Genomic DNA, 23,658 nt, shown 5'->3' with positions numbered 1-23,658 from the left:
CCTCCTGTTTCCAAGGCCTGGAGACCCTGGGGAGGCAAGTGCTCAGAGAACATGTTTGGGAGCAATTAACGGAGGCCCTTGGGTGCCTGACCAATGCTGTCTGCAAATTGGGGGTTGAAGAGAGGCAGAAGTTCCAGCTTCAGAATGCAAGATCAGGAGGGGCGTATCTCTGAAGACCCTCCCTCTAGCACATCTTCCCTGGTGATTGTCTTGGATGCGTCACCATGGTGATTTCAAAGATTCCTGTGTGGAAGCTTCCACTACCTTTCCAGCCAAGTCAAGGGAGCGAGCTGACTCTGTCTTCATCGGTGTTCTACTAATCACACCTCACACGAACCTTGCCCCGAATCCTGTGGGTGCATCCCCAGGGCACTTTTGAACCCATGTATGGGATTAGTACTCCCCCTGCATTTGAGCTTGCAGAATTCATTATAGTTCCTTTGTACTGATAAGTGAGACAGAACACTCCCAATTGACTTTCAATTTTTGAAAATCTATACATCAAATTGTCATAGTTTATCCTTCTGCGTGTTACTCCAAAGTCTATAACTTTCTTCAAGAAATGACATGTTTTGATCAAACATGTATCATTCAACTTTCTTCCCTTTTAAATGCACTTTAATGAGAGACACTGTTGTGTTGAGGTGCCATCAGGTTCTTTCTGACTCAGCGGCAATCTGCACAGCACGATGGAATAGCGCCTGGTCCCGCACCACCCTCACAATGCTCCTATGCTGAGCCCACTGTTGCTGCCACTGGGTTCATCCATCTGGTTGTGGGCTAGTTGCCTTCATGAGAAAGAGTTAACATTGAATTTTACAAATTATGGTGGTGACAGTCACTGGTGCCACCACCACCTCCCTTACGACAGAGGGTCTTCTATGTTCTCTTGTTGCCAGTTTGACTCCCCTGCCTTGCTCTCTCCCGGATGCAGCACCACAAGTCTTATTCCTGAAACCTCATCCTGGCTTTGCTCCTTCTGGGATTTCATGCAGAAGGAATGATCCATGTTGTACTCTCTTGTGCTCATTTTTGTTGTTGTTAAACAATGTCTATGAAATTTTTCTATATCTTACGTATTATCAATTGTTCAATCTTATGACTGAGTCGTATTTCAATGTAGGAATACTCATGATTAAAATAAAACATTTACATGCTGGCAAACATTGACTTGTTTCTAACTTTGAACTATTATGAATGATGTTGTTCTAAGCGTTTTTATCCAGTCTTTGAATTGTTGTTGGCACATGTCTGCTTTTTTTTATTATTAAATACTTTCATTGGGGACTCTCACATCTTCCATCACAATCCATACATTCATCCATTGTGTCAAACACATTTATTTGTACATAGGCTGCCATCATCATTTCAAAGCACTTACTTTCTACTTGAGCCATGGATATCAACTCTTCATCCACCCCCTCACATTTCTGCCCTCCCTCTCGAACCCTTAATAAGGTGTAGATTATTATTATTTTCATATTTTACATCGTCCTCTGTCTCCCTTCACCCATTTTTCGGTTGTTTGTCCCCCTGAGAGGGGGTGATATATTGATCCTTGTGATCGATTCTCCTTCTCCCCCCCCCACCTTATCCTCCTCTTATCTCCAGTCTCATTGTTGGCCCTCCTTATCCTCCTGTTATCTCTAGTCTCATTACCTACTCTGAATTCCCTGTGTTGTAGGTTCTTATCTGTAGCTGCGTACACGCTCTGACCTAATATGATCTGTAAGGTAGAATTGAGGTCATGAGAGTGGGGAGAAGGAACCATTAAAGAACTGGAGGAAAGTTGTGTTTCATCGGTGTTATACTGCACCTTGACTGGCTCATCTCTTCCTTATAACCCTTCTGTGAGGGGATGTCCAATTGTCAACAGATGGGCTTTGGCTCTCCATTCCACACCCCCCCACCCCCAATTCACATTGGGTATGATTTTGTTCTGGGTCTTGGATGCCTGATAACATCGTCTGCTTTTATTTGGCTGTGGGGAGTAGAATTGATGAGTCACGAGGCAATAGACTGTCAAACTCTTTCCATATTGATTGAGATAATCATATTGCATGAAATAATTGATGATGTTGTGAATTATACTGCTTGATGACAAAACATTCCATCGTCCTTGCATTAATAGAATAATCTCACCTGACACGACATGTTATCCTCCGTACATTATTGGATCTAATTAGTTAAGGTTTTGTGAGGGATGTTGGTGTGTTGGTGCCTTTCTCTATAATGTATGTGATCTGGGTGTCAAGGCAATGCTAACTTGGTCAAATAGGGAAAAATGTTTCCAGTTCTCTTTTCTGGAAGATGTCTTTTGAAATTGGTATTATTCCTTCCTAAAATATTTAGAAAAATGAACAAATACAGGCGCTCATCTGTAAATGTACCTGTATGCACACAATCTATTTTTTAATAAATCATTTGAAGAGTATGTTACATACATCCTGGCTCTTTATCCCCCACTTACTATAGCACATGTTTTCCAGTATCGGTATATTTTGTTAGATTAACACAGTACAATAATCAAATGGCTATAAAGTTCTACACTGACAATTTTTTTCTTTTTTCATATTAAAGATATCATTCTATAGCCCTCTGGCTTATGTAAAGTCTGGTACTAAATGCATTTTAATGTTCATGCTTTGTTCTTCTGTACCTAACGTTTCTCACTCCAGATTACGCTAAGGATTCCTCGTTGTGCAGTGGGTTATCCAGTGGGCTGCTACACTCAAGGTTGGCATGTCAGACCTACCAGCTGCTCCACAGAAGAAAGAGGAGGCTGTCTACTCCCACAACTATTGACAGTCTCATACAGTCTAATAGCAGCTCTGCTTTATCCCATAGAGGGTTACTATGCGTTGGAATTAACTCTGTGGTAGTGGGTTCATTGTTTGTTCTTTGGTTCAGATAGCTACTCTGAGATACATGGGCATAAGTTAAAAAGTTTTGCAACATAATAATGGAAACCTTTATTGAAAAAAAGAGAGCAAAATATGAAACTTTTGTTCATCCACATAGCCGCTATCTAAGTGGCTATACTATCCTAGGCAGTGTTTCTCGCTCGCTCTCCACCTCTTCCTCCACCCACCCCCCACCCCCCAACCCCTCCGAGAAGTCTGTGCTTTTCAATTTATACCATGTCAACATGGCAGTTTGGGCATCCCTGGGGGACTCCAAACGTGTTTCTTAAATTTGAGGGACAACAACTATTGCCTCAATGGTTATAAGATTGTCTTCCATAAGTTTCCAGGCTTCTTCAATCTTTTCTTCATTTTATAAGATTGATAACGTTCCTTTCCTTGGCTCCTTTTTGAGATCTCCCAAACTTCCTTGTTCAAGGAACATTTTGCATTGCTGTCTTGCTTTTGCGGTTGCTTTCCATTTGCAATTTGGGTTTACTGAAAGGTGACCAGACGTCCTGCTTTTGGCGGGAGAGTCCCGATGTTTAACAATTTGTCCTGTGTCCCGCGGCGTTTTTAAATAGCCCTGACGTTTGGAAGGGATGCACGACCAGCTAGGGTAGACAGTCTTCGGCTGCCAGGTGGCTATTTCGCCAGGATTTGAGTTGTATCAATGGTGCCCCGCTTTACCGATGAGTGGTTAAAGGTTTCTCTTTCAAGTATTTAGACATAGTTCATGTATGTGTTCACATTCATTTTTTCACACATGCTTTTTAAGTTCTGTCGACAAATAGTAGTTCTTCACGTAGTCCAGCTTCTCAGTTATTTGCTAAGCACATTGATTAACACGGTGAACACAGAAAACTCTGATGGGCACCTCTCCTGTTTATAAACCACGCAAAGTCCCTTCGACCTGCAATGTGCATAGTTAAGCGTTTGGGCACTCCCATTCTTCACAATTTTATCCCTAATTTGTTAAGGTCAACACAGTCAGATGCCTTTGTATACTTAACACAACATAGAGAAATGTCATCTGGGTCCTTTCTGATTGCAGCCAAGATCCACCTGATATCAGTCATTATATCCTTATTTCAATCTTCTCTTTGTGCTGTGGGTTGAATTTATGGCAGCTTCAGCTAATGTGCCGCTGGATCTACTTTTGAATAACTTTCAGCACAATTTTAATTCCTTTAGATATTGTTTGATATATTCTGCATGCTTTTGACTTTTTTCCCCCTGTAATGAGCCCAAACCTGGATCTTCTCTTTTGAACCTGATATCTCTCTTTGAAATTTCTTTGCATAGATGTCTAAGCAATTCCAGAGTTTGATTCATTTGTTCAAAAACTATTATTTGTGTTCCACCAATGATATCCTGAAGCCTGGCTCCTGTTAAACACTCGGTGCTGCTTGGATTTCTTCTGTCAATTCCATCAGTTCTTGATTGTGATGGCTCGGTTTTGTGTCACTTTCTACCAGCAGGGAAGTGTAGAGATGAAGTCCGATCTATCAATCCAAGGACATCCTGATGATGTCTCGTTGGGGGTAGAGCTTTTCATAGGGAGGCACTGGCAACCTTTGTTTCTCTCTTGCCCTTCATCCTTCCTGCTTGATTAGATTCTGTGAGTCTCCAGGAGTGGCCCCATGTAAGCCACCAAACCTGGGAGCTGTCAGCACCCTACCATGTTCCCATTGACCTTGGATCCTTACAGCTCTGCACCCACTGGACTGTGAGCTCCCTGTTTTCCCCTTCACTTCTCTGTGACCTCAGTCTACAGCTACTTAGGCCTGAAGAGAGCTCAGCTAGCACTGGACCCATGGACTTGAATTCAGTTGAGCTGGGACGTCTTCTTACTATAAAATTACTTTTCATATTAAGTTATTTCTTCTATACGAGTATGAGCTTTGTTACCACAAGCTTTGTTTTGTTTCGCTAGAAGTCTCCCTGCAATACATCACCGTATTCCTGAGCGTGGCTAATTCGTGAAATGACTGAACCTACACCAATGTTTTAGGGTGTCGTGACTCTGAATTTCTTCCATCTTATGTTGATGCTTCTTGCCCAGTTCCATATTTTGTCCACAGAATCCTTCAATATTGCAACTTCTTGAATATGGAAATCCTTTAATATTCTCTTCAGTTATTTTAGTTAGAGCAGTGGTTCTCAACCTTCCTAATGCCTGGACCCCTTAATACAGTTCCTCATGTTGTGGTGACCCCCCAACATAAAATTATTTCTGTCGCTGCTGCTTCTTAACTGTAATGTTGCCACTGTTATGAATCGGGTGACCCCTCTTAAAGGGCAATTCCACCCCCAAAGGAGTCGTGACCCACAGGTTGAGAACCACTGAGCTAGAGAAACGCTGAATATGTTCTTCCTGTCTAGTTTTCTAACGCCAGATTTTTCACATTTCTTTATACTTTGCATAGTCTTCTGACACTGTCTTTTAAAATCTTATGTCCAACTCTTTTACTTCATCATTTCATCAAGTCACTTTAGGTACTCTACATTCAAGAGAAAATTTCCTAGTCTCTTCTGAGCTCCATCGTGGTCCTTTCTTTGGCTTCCTGTTTAAAGATTTCCTTTCCTTTCTTCCTGTCTGATGTTCTTGATGTCATCCCACACCCTGTCTCGCCTTTCACCATTAGTGTTTAATGGGTCAAATCTACTGCTGAGATGGTCTCTAAATTCAGGTGTGCTATACTCAAGGATGCACATTGGCCCTGGCACACCTGACTTAAGTTCTTTCAACTGACCATCAAAAAGACCTTTCATCAGAAGCAGATGAACATAGATCTGAGACATCTCTGAGCTGGACTATCCAGCTTTTTAACAAATGGGATATAAAGAATTAAACAAGAGGCTCTTGAAGGAACTGGTACAGCTGCAAAGGAGGGTCTGGGTAGGCTGCGAACCGTGCAGCTATAGCCTTGGGGGTGTGGGGCACTTCATGCAACACTCAGAGGCATGTGGAGACCCAGGCTGGGGCATGTTCCCAAAGAGTGAGGGGGTTTCAGTGGACCCAGAGCCTGGCTCACAAGAAAGGTCTCCATTGCTTGTTGGAATGCTGATCCAGGACTGAAGCATGTGTCTGCTGAAGGTGGGAATGGATTGCAGGAACTGTTATGGGGTAACACTTCACTCAAAAAAGGGAAACAACAATTTCTCTCCTAACTCTGTATGAAGACAGCTTGTTAAGAAAAAAAAAAGGCATGACAGGACTCCCAGACACTGGATGGCTATGGGATCCCATACTCAGACTGGCCGCTCTGTGGCGAGTCACTAGGGCACCAATGACTACCTTGGCGCACTCTCAGACACCCTATGGGAGCTCCTGGACCAGGGATATAACTAAGACCCCTGGATCATCTGTGGAGTACCAACTGACATAGACGGGCCAGGAGGAACTCAGACCTCCTGGAAGAGCAAAGGCCATCAGAGTTCACCATTGAGTGGAACCCCAGGGAAAGAGGGCAAGTGGGGGCTGTGCTCCTGGAGCGAGAGTGAGGGGAGCAGGTAACAGAAAGAATTCTCATATATAAAGAAGCCTGGCAGGATGGGTTTCTATGGTGGAGGGAGGTCTTCACCCTTTTGGGTTGGAAGTAAGTCCCAATAGCAGTCTCATAATTAATATTGTTCCCCACTCCCTCCTCCACCCATAATAGTGCTACCTTAATGTTACCTCTTACAAGCACATGGCTGATAGCTATGTAGTCAGCGGCTTTAATTATAGGAGCAGACATGTGCTATTACTCTCTAGGATCTGAAGTCAGCCACTCTCCCTTATCTGCTCTGGGCACTGGTGTTAGGTTACTCCTCCAATGTACATAGGGAACTTTAGGATTGGGGTACAGCCCACATGGTTATGTATGTAGTTACCTGTAATTAGTGTATACGAGCCTTGGTTGAAAATATGTTCTCTTTCTGCGCAACCTGTCTCCTTCAGTCATGGTGGTCCCAGAGATTAAAACTTGCATGTTTTACCTTATCTGATGTCTTTTTAACTTAAACCCTCAATTACACAACCGCCTCATGGACCCATTCAATTGTGATGGCTGGTAGAGGATGGAAGACCCAGCAGTAGCCACATGCAACTATGCAGACTGCATAGGAAGGGGGTCTGGTCAGTGTTGAGGGTGGGTGTGGGCAGTGGAGCGTAGGTCTTGGCAATGAGGTGCAGGTGCCCATGGGTAATTGCTTTTTGGGGGTGGGGAGACAGACATAGGAAACAGAAGCAACTAAGGAACAATCGGACCAGTGGGTGGTTTTAGGGATCAGAGGCCACACTGAGCTGTGTCCATTGGGGAGGTTTGCTCCATACATCTATGTGTCCTGTGACAGCATGTGGTGTGGTATCTGCCACAAGTCCAAACTTACCAGTCACCTGTCCAGTTACACCCCAACTGGGACCTAGAGCTCAGGTCTGGCATCCAGGTGCAGGAGACAGGCACGGAGAATGACTTGTGCTCTGGGGTCACCTTCGGCAGAAGGGCAGGAGCTTGGCCAGGGCTCGTTGGACCTCAGCATTCCGCAGCGTGTAGATGAGCGGGTTCAGGGTGGGGCTCAGTGCAGTATACAGCACCCCCGCCACTTTGCTCCTCTCGGGGCTGTAGCTGGAGGCCGGGCTGATGTAGGCATAGAACACAGCCGTGTAGTACACGCAGACCACGATGAGGTGCGAGGAGCAGGTGGAGAAGGCGCGGCGCTTGCCCTCGGTGGAGCGGATATGCAGGATGCTGACCACAATGCGGCCGTAGGAGGCCAGCGTGAGCAGGAAGTTGATGAAGCCATAGAAGGCGTCGGCCACGACCGTCATGATGCTGTTCACTCGCGTAGGGCTGCAGGAGAGCAGCAACAGTGGTGGGATCTCACAGAAGAAATGCGTGATGACCCTGGGGCCACAGAATGTCAGCCGCGCAGTCAGACTCGTGTTTATCAAAGAATTGAGGGCACAGATGCCCCAGACACTCACGGCCATTGCCACACACACCTGTGGGCTCATGATGGTGCCGTAGTGCAGTGGATGGCAGATGGCAACGTAGCGGTCGAAGGCCATGACCGCAAGAAGTAGCAATTCAGAAGAACCTGACCACACCAGGAAGAAGAGCTGGACCATGCAGCCTGAGTAGGAGATGGTGTTTTCCTGGGTGGCCAGGCCCGCCAGCACCTTGGGCAGGATGGTGGAGGTGCAGATGATGTCCATGGTGGCCAGGTTGGACAGGAAGAAGTACATGGGGCTGTGGAGGCTGGCACTACAGCCCACCACAGTGATGATGAGAGCGTTGCCCGAGAGAGCCACGGTGTAGAGCACCAGGAAGCAGCCGAGCAGGGCCAGGCGCAGCTGGGGGTGCTCTGAGAACCCCTGCAGCAGGAACTCTGTCACCAGCGTCTGGTTGGACTTTGGGGTCTCACCAGGTTCCATGACACAGGAAGGCTGGCTGTCCCTCTGGAAAACAAGAGGAGACATGACACTCACTTCCAAGCATGCCCCAGGTGACCAAGAGGGAAGGAGTGGGTTCGTTTTCCCAGGAGAGCCTGCTCACCTCCTTACCCTCCTGCCCCAGCTTCTGCAGACACAGCCCATCAACTGCAGTCCCTTAGCTTTCATGTGCCTCCCGGAGAAACTCTTCTCCTCTCCTTTTGTGTTTAGGCACCTGCTCCTCTACCCACACACACACCCAGGGGACGCCCCAACCCGGGAGCCCTCCTGATGGCAGAGCTCTCTCTGTAGGATGGACTGTCACATACTCTAAGGCAACCTCTTTCAGAGCTTCCCCTCACAACCCTGGCTCCGATCCACATCTTCAGGATCTGCTGCTTCTCAGTCATCGAGGCTGGGTCCCTTCTCTCATCCACCCTGAGACCCCTTCCCTCTTCAGGCCACCACTCCCAACCTATGCTTGGAGCTGCTCCCAGAAAAGCTGACTTTTTTCAGATGCTTGTGTCCAGAAGGCGTCACCCTTGGACACTAGAGTTGGAATTCCGAGTCCCTCTGTGCCTTCTGTCCTATTGAGACGGAGGCCCTTCCATTCAAGACACTCAAACCCCATTCATGGTGCCTTTCCCTCCGTTCATGTGAGCACTTGTAGCCACGTCACCACCAAGTCCTCAAATGATTTGGGGATTTCTAAATGTCCATCTGTCATTCAAAATAAAACAGAAATTCAAGGATCCCGAATGTGCTGGGAAATGAAGTTGGAAATCTGGAATTCAGGGATCTTCACAGGAGGGATCCCATAGACTGCACAATAAAGTATCCTGTGTGTGTGTGTTTGTGTGTGTGTGTGTGTGTGTGTGTGTGAGAGAGAGAGAGAGAGAGAGAGAGAGAGAACCCCAAGGAAAACAAAGCAAACAATACCTTGGGAATGAAAGAACTGGAGAGAGATGTGAATGACTGCCCTCCACAGAGAAGACAGAGTTTGGAGCTTCATTCCAGCCAAGTTAAAGATCTGCCAGAACAAAAAGCGACAGAAATTCAAGGCAGACACCACTGTGCAGACTCTATGTACTTTATCGTGTACAACATCTAGAAAACATGGAAAGACATCTTGGTGTGTGAAGACCCAGGAATGGGCAGCCCATCCACTAGGAATGTGTAACCATGAAGACTAAGATCTTGATTTTGGAATTAGCAGATGAGGAACCTTACGACCATCTGTTTAACACCAACAGGTGAGTTATCTAAGAAACATAAGAATCTATAGTTTAAAATAGCAAATAGGAACCGCAGGAATTAAATACACAGTGTCTCCAGTAGGCAATTCACCACTGTGTGTAAAGTGGATTTGGGGTGATGTCAGGAAACTTCATGGTCTGATAAGTCCACTCTCAAGATGAGAGAGAGCCTGTGAAAGCCTGGGTAAAACTTTGGTGTCAAGTGAGAGTCTACAAGCAGTCTCGTACACCTCTAACTGGAAGCACAGAACGAGAAGACAGAAAGGCGAATTTGGAGAAATTATAGTTTAAAAAATCCACAACTCACTTGAAATAAAAAGATTAAAAAATACACAATTCTTTGTACACAAAAGGATCAATGCAAAGAAAAATGCACCTCAGAACATCATAATGAACTTGCTGAAAATTAAAGATAAAAATGAAATGATCAGAGGGGGAAAATAGGATTCATTGTATAAAGGGAAAATGGTATGAAAGACATGTGACTTGTGAAAAACAGTGATCAGTAGGTAATACAGGGCATTTGTAGTGATGCAATCTATAGATGCAATCCTGAATTCTATGTCCAGTGAAAGCAGCCATCGATGAAGGGATGGTAAACCAGTCAAATGCATGATCCAGGCCTCCACAGCATCAAGAAACCAAGTGAAATGCAGCCAAAAGACCCACCATTTCCCAAGAAAGGCTGAAGAAGTAGATTGAATAAGGAAAAGATGCTGAAACATAGACAAGGAGGCATATGGAGTGGTAAAAAACCAATTGGTATAGCTGCGATTTGAATGCTAAAAGCAGCATTCTGACCAGAGGAGGAGCCAGCCCTGGCTATGCTAGGCCAGGAAGGCATCAGTCATCAGCATCCAGATTCCTGTGGCCCCTGTTACATTCCTGGGGCAATTTCCTGGGGACCAGAAGCAGGACCCCTCACCCTCCCACTCCTCTGGAGGTCAGTGAAGCACCCCTGCTACTGACAGTGATGGGCCACTGCTTGATTGATCTTTCTTCTTTGTCCATTCCCCCTGCCCCAACCCCCTAGTTTTTTCTTTGCTCATCATTTAAAGTTTTTGTTTTACCCCTGGAAGGAGATGTCCCAACCCACTGTCTGCCCCTACAGTGAGCGGTGCTGCCAGGCCTCACCCTAGCTGAAGTTAAGCAGAGAGAAGGCTGCATTCCGTCCACCCCCACAAACCTCCACGTCCCCCCACCCCCCACCCCCCACCCCCCACTCCCCACAGCTCTGCTTGGTGGCAGGTGCTTTAGCCAGTCAGTGCTGCAAATTGTGCTCTGTCCTCATCACCCTTCTCCGTCTCTTCCTGGTTAATTCTGCTCCCAGACCCATTATCATTGATCCCACAGAGATACCCACTCCCAACCCCCTACATCTGTGGCCAGCAGATCCCATCTGGGCCCTCTGGGGGTAGTGATGGGCAATCCCACAGAGGGGTGCTGGTTCCTTGTGCTGTTTGATGGAGAACACTCTGTCCAGCCAGGACAGAGACATTTCCCTGCCTCTTTCTGATTTTGTTCTTATTTTTTCTTAAATTCTCACTCACCTTACCCCCACTCCATGAATTGATTTTTTTTTGAGTCTTCCTCGCCCTGCTTCCACTTTTCCATGTCATGAAGTGAGTGCCCTGTCCCACCCACAATCCCCATGTTCAGTAGCACCCACCTCCACTTTGTTTTGGGTGCACATGCCTGTGCAGTGAACACTGTATTCCCAGCACAGCTAACATCTACATTCTATTCCATTTTGGGTTTTTCCTGTTGTCTTTTTGTCTCACTTTTCTTTTTTCATAGGTCTTCATTTATTTCTTCCCTGTTTTATTTTTTTCTTCTCATTCTGCCCCTCCTTTCCCTCTACCGCCCCCCCCGTAGTCAAGACTCCAAAACGTAAAAACGAAAACAAAACAAAGAAGCAAAACTCTCTGACATCCAGTCATTCCAACGTATAGTAACCCTATAGGACAGGGTCGACCTCTTTGGAGTCTCAGAAATCCACAGGGGCAGATCTACCCTGTCCTATAGGACCAATGTGAGCTGGAATCAACTCACTGACTTTGAGGTTTTTATCTTTATAGGAGTAGAAAACCTCTCCTTCTCCTGGGAGTGGCTGGTAGTTTCCAACTGCTGACCTTACAATTAGCAGCCCAATGAGTAGCCTCCAGGGCTCCTTCTTATGTCATATATCAGCAATTATAACCTTTGTCCCATGTCTCCTTTTGAATCTGGCTCAAATTTCTGGCAGGTCCTTGTCAATGTACTGCTGCAAACATTTTGAAATATATTTAGCAAACATTTTACTTAATTCCAATATTAATATTGTGTCTGTTGGGGTGTCTCTCTTTGGAATGGTCTCAAATATGGGTCTCTTCCAGTTGGTTGGCAAAGCAACTATCTTCCAAATTTCTTGGCATAGACAACTGAGCAACTCTGGTGCTGCACCAGATTCTTGGTCTATTTCCATTGGGAACATTGGAGCAAGACCATTACATTTGTTTTGTGAGCTTATCATTCATAAGTATAATTTTAAAAGACAAAGCAAGAAATGATAATTAATATACAGACACAAACATTCTAAAAGGAAATACTAGTAAAAAATTCCAGCTGTATATTTTTAAAGAATTGACCATGATTGTAAAGTGTTTATTCCAGAAATTCAGTTTATGTAACATTATAGATAGTTCATGTAATTCCCTACTGATATAATAAAGAAAATTGTAAGCTATTCGGGGAGAGGGAGTTGATAAGTAGCCTATTTAGAAATCAGCCAGTGAATCGACGCCCTCGTGGGCCCACAACAACCCGACCAACATCACATGATAGGACAATCCAACTCACATTCCAAATAGTGGAATACTGGATGGCTAGGGTAAGAGTGAATCCACAGGAAGATACAGCAATGGCCTGACCTCTCAGTACAGCTACCAGCAGGCAGTTTGTAAAAGCGCATATACGAGTTCCCCAAGAGAGAACACAGTGCTCTTCGACTCTGGGAGACGGCTCCAACCTCTTCTAAAACAACACTTAAACAGCAACCAGTCCTAACAGATTCAACAAAAAAGCAGGAGAAGCAGAAAATTATGCCAGAAGTGTCACGAACTTAATGATGTGCATAGAACAAGCAGATAATGACCTGCCACAAAAAGAAAATTTCAGAATGCTGCTAGGAGTCATACAGGATATGAGGTAAGCAATGCAGAAAAAGGATGAAATGATAGAGGAGATAAAGGCCATTCACTAAAGGGAAATTCAAAATTTAAGGGATGAAATAGCAAAATCCAGTGGCAAATTAGCAGACTTTGCCAATAGACTTGAAGAGGCAGAGAATCACACCAGTGACCGAGAGGCTAACCAAGCAGACCTCATTCAGCAAATGGGAAAAATAGTCAAATAAGACAATCAGAGAAGCTGAAAAAATCTTGAGAGTGTGATGCTATGAAGAGGAACAATATTAGAATAATTGGACTACCGGAACAAGACACAACAAATAAGTCAACAGCGAGAACAGCGAGGGAAGTCTTACAGAAAACCTTCCCTAGCCTAATAAATGAAAATCAGGCAACCATTCAGGAGGCTGAAAGAATACCAGCCAGCCAGAATCTCAAGAAGTCACCAAGACAAATAATTGTCATATTATTCAACTATGAGGAAAAGGTGAAGATCATAAAAGCAGCTAGGGAAAAGCAAGCAGGCACATATAAAGGTACCCCAAATATACCCCAAGTCATGTATAAACATATACAAAGTATGTTCAGACCTATCAGCTGAAACAATGAAGAAGAGGAGGGAATGGAGTAACATATTACAAAAATTGAAGAAAAACAACACAAACCCAAGAATACTTTACCTGGCGAAATTATCTATTAAGATAGATGGAGAAGTAAGAGTTTTCCCAGACAAGGACAACCTCAAAGAATATATAAAAAGAAACACAGCCTTACTAAAGGTGCTTGCCAATCCAGAATGGGCAGAAGATCAATACCTGTCTAGGGCAAATAAGAGACCATCAAATGGAACAACTCCACCCATAGGGCCACAAAGAGAAAACAGCCCCCAGGATAGCATTGGCTCAATAGTGGCAAGAAGGAAAACATAAACCACACCCACAACTATAGAGGATAAGCTAGATAGTTAGGAAACACCCAACAAAAAAGGTACAAGATGACATCACAGAGTCCACAGATGGATTTAATAACACTGAATATCAATGGCCTGAACTCAGGCATTAAATGGCAGAGGCTAACAGACTGGCCCAGAAAACATAACCCATTGATCTGCTGCCTCCAGGAGACACATCTCAAGCTTGAAGACAAAAACAGGTTGAGAATTAAAGGCTGGTGAGGAAATATATACCCAGCAAATGGCAATGCAAAAGAAGCAGAGGTGGCGATCTTAATATCTTATAAAATTGACCTAAAGATAGAGGCCACAACGAGACAAAGAGGGGCACTATATAATGCTTAAGGGAACAGTAGACCAAGACCAGTGAGCATAATAAATATATATGCATCTGATGAGACCTCCGAAATTTGTAAATCAAACACTCCAAAAGATGAAAAAAGAAATCACAGGCACAACAATTATAGTTGGTGACTTTAATACATCACTTTCCGAAAAAGACAGATCATTGGGAAATAAACTCAACAAGTAGGCTACAGATCTAAATAGCACAATTGGACAACTGGACTTGATACATGTTTTCAGAGCTTTCCACCTACAGGCAAAGAAGTTCACATTCTTTTCAAGCCCACATGGCACATACTCGATAATAGACCACATGCTGGGACACAAGTCAAACTTGAGTAAATTCAAGCACATAGAGATTATACAGACTTGTCTCTCTGATCACTGTGCCATAAGGCTGGAAATTAACATGACTGTGAAGAAAACAAGGGCAGACAATTAGAGGATGATCAATTCTCTATTGAAAAAGGAGTTGGTATTGACCCAGATCAGAGAAGAAATCAGGAAATTTCTAGAAAACAAAGAGAACAAAAATACGATGTACCAAAACCTTTGGAAAACAGCAAAGGCATTTATCAGAGGAAGGCTGATAGTAATAAATGCACACATGAAAAAGAACAGAGACTCGTGGATGATATGCTGGCACAAAACTTACACCAATTAGAGCAGAGTCAACAGAACAACCCTACTAATAGCAAGAGGATAGATAGAATAAGAATCAAAGCTGAGATACAGGAGAGGGAAACAAGAAAACTATGGAAAAAATTAATGCAGCTGAAAGTTGTTATTTGAAAGAATGAACAGAATTGATAGACAGTTGGCAAACCGAACCAAAGAAAGGAAGGAACAAATGACAATTGCAAGGATGAGGGATGAAACAGGGGACATAACAATGGACCCTAATGAAATCTAAAGGATAATTACACAGTACTATAAAGGTCTATACTCTAATGAATTCAACAATTTGGAAGACATGGACAAATATTTGGAAACAAAATCCCTCCCTAGACTATCCCAGATGGATGTCAAGAACCTCAACAGACCCATAGCAATGGAAGAAATAGACAAGATTATCAAGGGATTACCAACAAAAACATTCCCCAGGCCAGATGACTTCATAGGAGAATTCTACCAAGCATTCAGGGAGGAACTGACACCGATCCTACACAAACTCTTCCAGAACATAAAAAAGACAGAAAACTCCAAAACTCTTTCTATGAAGCTAGCATAACTCTGATACCGCATGTGGGCAAAGATTCCATAAGAATTGAGAACTACAGACCAATATCCCTAATAAATATTGATGCAAAAATCCTTAACAAAATACTGGCCAATAGAATACAAAAGCATATTTTAAAAAATTCACCATGATCAAGTGGGTTTCATACCAGGGATGTAGGGATGGTTCAACATACAAAAGACCATCAGCATTATTCGCCACATTGGCAGGAAAAATGAAAAGAGCCACACGATAATATTGATAGATGCAGAAAAATCATTCAACAACGTCCAACATGCATTCCTGTTTAAGACACTCAAGAAGATAGAAATAGAAGAAAATTCCTCAATATTGTACAAGCTATATATGAAAACCCAACAACCAACGTGGTAGTTAATGGAGAAAAGGCAAAAACAATTCCATTGAAAAGGGGGACCAGACCAGGATGTCCCTTGTCTCCACTCCTATTTAACATCGTACTGGAGGTCCTAGTTAACAACATAAGACAACGAAAAAGATATTAAAGGTATTCATCTGGGGAAGGAAGAGGCAAAATTATCATTATTGGCAGACGATATGATTCTATACATAGCAGATCCCCTAAACTCTACAAGTGGAGTGTTGGAAGCAATAGAGTAATATGGCAGAGTGGCAGGATACAAAATCAACAAACGGAAGTTTATCAGACTGTTCTACACATCAGACAAGATCACAGAAGAGATTATTAAAAAGGAAGTACCCTTTACAATAGCCAAGCAGAAATTGAAATACCTAGGGATATACCTGGCTAAAAAAACAAAAGATTTGTATGAGAATGATTATAAAACACTACTACAAGAAATCAAAAGTGGCCTCAACAAATGGAAGAATATTTCATGCTCGTGGAATGGCAGACTCAATATAGTAAAGATGTCAGTTCTGCCCAAGGAACTATATAAGTTCAAAGTTAGCCCGATACAAATACACCATCCTTCTTCAAAGAATTAGAAAAACTGATTACCAACTTCACATGGAGTGGGGAGAAGGCCAGAATTGACACAGAACTCCTCAAGAAGAAGGACAGAGTGGGAGGGCTTGCTCTACCTGACTTTTGCATGTATTATGGCCACAGTAGTCAAAACAGTGTGGTACTGGTATAACAACAGATATTCAGACCAATGGAAAAGAGCTGAAGATCCAGAAAAAAAAACATACAAAAAAACAGCATACGGGCAACTGATCTTTGATAAATGCCCCAAAAATATTAAATGGGAAGCAAATGCCCTCTTCAATAAATGGTGCTGGAAAAAATGGATACTACCTGCAGAAAAAAAGAAGCAAGACCCTTACCTCACTCCAGACACAAGAATAAACTCGAGATGGATCACACACCTTGAGATAAAACCCAAAACAATTAGGGCCATTAATGAGGGAATTGGGACAAACCTGAGAAAGTTGGCAGAGGGAATACATAGGATATCGGAAATAGGGAAGGATACAAATACAGATGAGTCACAAATAGACAAGTGGGATATACTGAAGATAAGACACCCACGTAAACGAAATAATTCCTCAAGAGAGTAATAAGAAAGCCCACTGACTGGGAAAGCATCTTTAGCAATGACACATCAGACAAAGGCCTTATTACTAAAACCTACAATACTTTGCAAGCTTATAATAAGAGAAAAACAAACTGCCCAGTGAGGAGGTGAGCAAAGGACCTGAACAGAAGTTTCACAGAGTCTGAAATCTGAATGACCAATAAACATGAGAAAATGTTCCCAATCATTAGCCATAAGAGAAATGCAAATCAAAACAACTATGAGATACCATCTAACACCCTCAAAGATAGCCCAATTTTGAAAATTAGAAAGCAACAAGTGTTGGAGGGGCTGTGGGGAGATAGGGACTCTCATCCACTGCTGATGGACCTGTAGGTATGTACAGCCACTATGGAAATTGATTTGGCGATTTCTAAAACAGATGGAAATTGAGCTACCATACGACCCAGCAATCCTCCTACTGGGCATATACCCAGAAGAGGCCAGACATCTATGCTCCAATGTTCATTGTGGCACAGTTCACAATCTCAAGGAGTTGGAAACAACCCAAATTTCAATCACGGGACGAATGGATTTAAAAAACTGGTACATACATACAATGGAATACTATGCATCTCTAAAAAGCAGTGATGAACACAGGAAGCATATCATCACATAGGAGGAACTGGAGGAAATTTTGCTAAGTGAAGTAAGCCAAGCACAAAAGTACAAATACAACAGGAATCCGCTGAGGTAAGTTTATTGAAAGAAAGAAAGAAAGAAAGAAAGAAAGAAAGAAAGAAAGAAAGAAAGAAAGAAAGAAAGAAAGAAAAATGCAAAAAGGGGCACAGAGAAAAAGCTACTGTATACAAACACTCCAGTAGTGAGTTCCAGGTAGTATGACAGGGGCCAGACCAAATACAGGGGCACATATGGTAGCCAACTAAAAAGGGGGGGGGGGATAGGAAAGGGGAAAAAAAGAGATGTGTGGTGGGGGAATAGGGCACTGACCCACCCAAAGGGAGGGTATTGTTTGTGTCTCCACAGGGAAAGAGGGACCAGACTGGAATCCAGTGTTCCGGGATGCAAATGCGGTGTGCCAGATGGAGAGGGGAGCCAGTGGAGGGGCCTAAGGGCTTGGGCCCCATACCAGCTACATGGACAACTTCCCCTCCCCTCAGAAGAATTTACTTTAGAGTATGGCACTGAAGTTGCAGCTAGGGGAGAGGTGCCGGAGTCCAGCTCTGTGAGAGATTACTTGAAACAGGGTCTGAAGGTAGGGAGAGGGACTTTAAATAAAGAAGGAACAAATGACAGAACAGAGGGGTTCAGGAGGACTGAACAGCTCAACAATCCTGGAGCTGCTGGCAATTTTATTTTTGCAAAAGGCTTCCTTATATACTAAACACAGTAACCACAACCTTGGCTTCATCATCTGTTCTGGGCAGTTTGCCAGTCTGTTTATACAAAGCTTATTCATAACTAAAACAATATATTCCTGGTAAAACTTGTATATCTAGTACAGGATGAGAACACACAATCAAGGCTATCTGTTCCTCCAAGGATACTGTGAGATCAGTCAACTGGACACGTAGTCCTCTGATGTACACAGAAAGGCCAAATATCCCAAACTGACTCAGGGGAAGATAGGGAAAGGGAAAAGAGTCCCCACTCCAATCCCTGAAAGCCCGGGAGTAGTTAGGGAAAATTCCCTACCCAGTCTCAACCAAAGCCAAGGAAGTAAATGGAGAACTTCTTAGACTGAATCCCACAGAGAGGGACATGTCTAATCAGAGCACACAAGAGCAAATGAATGGGGAAACAGAGAGAGTGGAACACATTCTGGCCCACTGGCCCTGGAGGATGATATTCCCGCTCTGAACAGCCAATGCAAAGAGTGGATCATATGGCTGATCCCACTATGAGACACTACGTCCCTCACTGACCCATGGCCCTATGGGGGGCAACACTGGAGACTCAGTGTCGGGATTCGCCCAGACTGACCCTGCGACACCAAGGCAAAAAACTAAATGCGTTTGGCAGAGCAACGGTGGGAGCAGAGCAGGGAGCTCCCAAAAGAGTGCAAAGGATAGACTCTGGGGCCAGAGCATGGCACCCCATCGGACTTGACCAGAGGACACGGCTAGAGTTCAAAAATCAGACCTTGATCTATTTACAGGTTTTTCTTTTCTTTTAATTTTTCTTTTTAAAATTAATTTATTCTTTTATGAGTCATTGGTTTTCTTTTTTTGTTGTCATTGTTGTGTTCTCATTTGTTGCTTTGTCTTGTTATGCCTTGATTTTTGGTGCATATTATTATCTCTACAGATCTATCTAGATAAGAGGCTGGATGAACAGTCTGGAGGAGAAAACAATGGGACCAATGGTTCCGGGGGGACATGGGAGATGGGGAGGCAGGGGTAAGGAGGTGGAGTTGACTAACCCAGGGACAGGGGAGCAACAAGTGATCCAAAATTAGTGGCAAGGAGGGTGTGAGAGGCCTGGTAGGGATTCAGCAAGGGTAATGTAACCAAGAGAAATTACTGAGACCCAAATGAAGGCTGAGCATGATAGTGGGACAAGAGGAAAGTAAAAGGAAATAGAGGAAAGAACTAGGAGTCAAAGGGCGTTTGTAGAGATCTAAATACAGGCATGTACATATGTAAATATATTTATATAGAATGGTGGGGAAATAGATCTACGTGCATATATTTATGGGTTTAGTATTAAGCAGCCTATGGACACTGGATCTCCACTCAAGTACGTACTCAATGCAAGAACACGTTGTTCTATGAAATTGGCATTCTATGATGCACACCTTCCTGACACGATTGTTGAAAACAAATGGGTGCATAAGCAAATGTGATGAAGAAAGCTGATGGTGCCCGGCTATCAAAAGATATAGAGTCTGGGGTCTAAAAGGCTTGCAGATAAACAAGCAGCCATCTAGCTCAGAAGCAACAAAGTCCACATGGAAGAAGTACACCAGCCTGTGTGACCACAAGGTGTCGAAAGGATCAGGTATCAGGTATCAGGGCATCAAAGAACAACAACAAAAAATATCATTATAAATAAATAGGGTGAGTGCAGAGTGGATCCCTAAAGCCCATCTGTAGGCACTGGACACCCCCTTACTGAAGGGTTGCAGGGAGGAAATGAGCCAGTCAGGGTGCAGGGTAGCAACGATGTAACATACAACTTTCCTCTAGTTCTTAAATGCTTTCTCCCCCAACTATCATGATCCAAATTCTACCTTACAAATCTGGCTAGATCGGAGGATGTACATTGGTACAGATCACAACTGGAAACACAGGGAGTCCAGGACAGATGACCCCTTCAAGACCAGTGGTTTGAGTGGTGATACCTGGAGGGTGGAGGGAAGGTGGGGGTAGAAATGGGGAACCGATTACAAGGATCTGCATATAACCTTCTCCCTGAGGGAGGGACTACAGAGAAGTGGGTGAAGGGAGATGTTGGATGGTGTAATATATGACAAAATAATAATTTATGAATTATCAAGGGTTCACGAGGGAAGGGGTAGTCGGAAGGGAGGGGGAAAAAGAGCCGATATTAAGGGCTCAAGTAGAGAGTAAATGTTCTGAGAATGATGATGGCAACAAATGTACAAATGTGCTTGTCACAATGAATGTATGTATGGATTGTGATAAGAATTGTATGAGCCCCCCAATAAAATGATTTTTTAAAAACCAATTATACTAATAACAATGAGTACAATGAAGAAGATGCTTTCACATTGTGGTAATGATTGTACAACTCTTCTTGATTTGATTTAATTATAGAATTGATAATATAGGAATGAAGTGACAATAAAATTAGGTTTAAAAACTGTTTAAAAAAAAAAACCCTCGAGAGGACCTGGTGCCGAATCATGACCGGGCCCAGGTGTCAGGAAAATTATCCACAGCTTATTTCTCATAAACTGCTCCAGTGACATATTTTTAGAGAAACAGTGGAAGAGTGTTGTAAGTCAGTCTGTCTGTGATTACTTCTTTGAAGCTCAGGAGAAAGCTGCTGATATTGAAAATGTACCACCCATCATTTCAACACCTCACCACTACCTCATCAGCATCTACCGGGATAAGTTCTTCTTCGTGTCTGTCATACAGACTGAAGTGCCACCTCTTTTTGTCATTGAATTCCTGCAGAGAGTTGCTGACACTTTTCAGGATTACTTTGGTGAGTGTTCAGAGGCTGCAATTAAGGATAATGTGGTCATAGTGTATGAGCTCTTGGAAGAAATGTTAGACAATGGATTTCCACTGGCTACTGTATCCAACATTTTGAAAAAAACTGATTAAACCACCAACAATTTTACGTTCTGTCATCAATTCTATTACAGGCAGTAGTAATGTTGGGGACACACTCCCCACTGGGCAGTTGTCCAACATTCCATGGAGGCGAGCAGGGGTAAAGTACACAAACAACGAAGCCTATTTTGATGTTATTGAAGAGATAGATGCAATTATAGATAAATTAGGATCTACCATCTTTGCAGAAATTAAGGGCGTCATTGATGCTTGTATTAAATTGTCTGGAATGTCTGACCTCTCTCTCTCTTTTATGAACCCCAGACTTCTGGATGATGTCAGCTTCCACCCTTGCATCCGGTTTAAGCGTTGGGAATCTGAAAGAGTTTTGTCATTTCTTCCGCCAGATGGAAATTTCCAACTCATATCGTATCGAGTTAGCTCACAAAATCTAGCGGCAATTCCAGTATATGTGAAACATAGCATCAGCTTTAAGGAGAGTAGCTCTTGTTGCCGATTTGATATTACAATTGGACCAAAGCAGAATATGGGAAAAACTATTGAAGGAATCACAGTGACAGTTCACATGCCGAAAGTTTTGCTGAATATGAACCTGACACCAACCCAAGGCACTTACACATTTGACCCTGTCACCAAGGTACTAACATGGGATGTGGGGAAAATTACTCCACGAAAGCTCCCAAGTCTTAAAGAGCTGGTGAATTTACAGTCTGGAGCACCCAAACCAGAAGAGAATCCAAGCCTGAACATACAGTTATAGATCCAGCAGCTTGCAATTTCAGGTTTAAAGGTAAACTGCTTGGACATGTAAGGGGAGATATATAAGCCATTTAAAGGAGTCAAATATGTCACAAAAGCTGGAAAGTTCCAAGTGAGAACATGAGAAGAGGCCAAAATTCCTCACAATCAGTTTGTTTCCAAGTGTCATTGCCGTGTGTTACTATTAGGTACCAAGTGGGTGGGAATACATACTCTAGTTAAAGCATTTGTCTTGAGCTACACAACTCAACAAAGTAGCTTAGTAATCGATGTAAAATTCTTAAGGAGCTTTAAGCTAAGGAAATTTTTCTAATGACTTTGCTGATTTTGTATCTTTTCATTAAGATTTTTGGCAGCGATTTCTTCTATGGGGGGTGATTAGCTGGATGCTGCGCATTGTAATGGTAAATGCAGAAGGCTATAGTGGTACCCTCTCTTCTTAAAGTGAACTGGTCTCAGCCAGCAGGAGCTGTCTAAATCTGTGATGTTACATGTCAGGTGCAGCCTAATATTAAACTTGACCTTGCCCACCCCAAATTAGCATTTGTTCCAAAATAGAGGAAGATTCTTCCACCCCGTCCCCACCCGAGTAAGTTTACAGAAAACTGCCTCTTCCAAGTGTTTGCCTTATTCAGCCTTTCACCGGTGCCGTTAAGCAAGCGCTGTAGCAAAGGCCACATCCACATGGCCCTGGCAGGGGACACCACAATTCCCTGTTCCACGCTCACTGTACTTGGTATTGTATTTTTTATAAATAAGGTTTTTATGTAAATTTCTGATTTGGATTTACAGAGACCTTCCTGTAGTAAGTACCATCTCAATGTTGTACCACTGAGTCAGTTGTTAAATAGCACAGTCAAAATCATTTGGGTCAAAGGGGTGAATGCCTCATTAAAGTACTGAAAGAGACACTACTTCTGCTTTTAGGAAATGATTGCAAGCCCAAGCATTTCAGTTCTGAAGCAAATTAAAGTAGTAAGAGAAATCAGCCGAAACGTTTGTCATCTTCATGTTTAAAAAAGAGTACCCCACATCATGTAAACAACCATGATTAGCCTAAATGCCTCTGCCCTGCTTTAGCTAAAGGAGAGAAATGTGCCTGTCTCGCTAGGCTTTTTTAAAAAAAATCTTTTTGATTATTGCTCAAGGTTTTGCATTTGCCTGTGTCCCTAGCAGGAGCTCCTTTCTCCTATTATATGGTTCTCATGGAAAACTCTCAATGTATTACTATTCAAACTCTTTCATGAAACTATTGTTATAAATTGTCACCAGAGTACTTACTGTCTCTATTGTGTATGGAAGAGTGGCCTATTGAGGCAGAAAAGATCCTCAATTATTGACTAATTTGATCATTGAGGTTCACTAGTCAAAGGTTGAAGTATTTTGTCACTCAACCTCAGCTTGGAAGTAATTGCCTAGTTAATGTGTCTCATTAGACATAGGAATGGAGAAAAGCTGAAGAGTAAGTGTTTATTCTTCACATTTCCTTCTTGCCCTTATTATATTTCTTTTCCTTGTGACTCCATTTTATTTCATTATCAGCCACAGAAAGCCTCTTCCTCTCCCATTTCTGCTGTCAAGGGCTAGTGGTTGGTGCTAATGTAGGGAATCCCACTAGACAGCAGCATTCTTCTTATCTTTACTTGCTGGGAACACCCAACTTGTCTTCCATCTGATATAAAAGGCCAGTGTTTACAGCTTCTAAATTTCTAGGGTAACCAATCTCAAGAGTGGCAACTAAAATCAAACTGTTGCCAAAAAAGCTTAAGATTGGCTACCCAATTCATTTGCCTGATGCTCAGTGTTTTCCTTTTCAGAGTTCTTTTTCT

The 23,658-nt window shown here is 43.1% G+C and overlaps 1 protein-coding gene and 1 pseudogene across 1 annotated transcript; one reads left to right on the top strand and one right to left on the bottom strand.

Annotated features, from left to right (window-relative positions):
- Positions 1–7,377: 7,377 nt before the first annotated feature.
- Positions 7,378–8,325, bottom strand: LOC142428718 (olfactory receptor 13A1-like). Its single transcript, XM_075533500.1, has one exon. It carries the CDS (start codon positions 8,323–8,325, stop codon positions 7,378–7,380), a length of 948 nt encoding a protein of 315 aa, XP_075389615.1.
- A 1,213-nt stretch (positions 8,326–9,538) lies between these two features.
- On the top strand, positions 9,539–22,024 carry LOC142428717 (AP-3 complex subunit mu-1 pseudogene; annotated as a pseudogene).
- The last annotated feature ends 1,634 nt before the right edge of the window (positions 22,025–23,658 follow it).

The sequence above is a fragment of the Tenrec ecaudatus genome, chromosome 16 (genome assembly GCF_050624435.1).
Source record: "Tenrec ecaudatus isolate mTenEca1 chromosome 16, mTenEca1.hap1, whole genome shotgun sequence".
Taxonomy (NCBI): Eukaryota; Metazoa; Chordata; class Mammalia; order Afrosoricida; family Tenrecidae; genus Tenrec; species Tenrec ecaudatus.
Note: the sequence above shows the minus strand (reverse complement) of the source record. Positions and strands in the feature narration are given on the sequence as shown.

Bases quoted from the DNA above. Each gene is read 5' to 3' on its own strand.
- LOC142428718 (XM_075533500.1), bottom strand. From the start codon at position 8,325: ATGGAACCTGGTGAGACCCCAAAGTCCAACCAGACGCTGGTGACAGAG.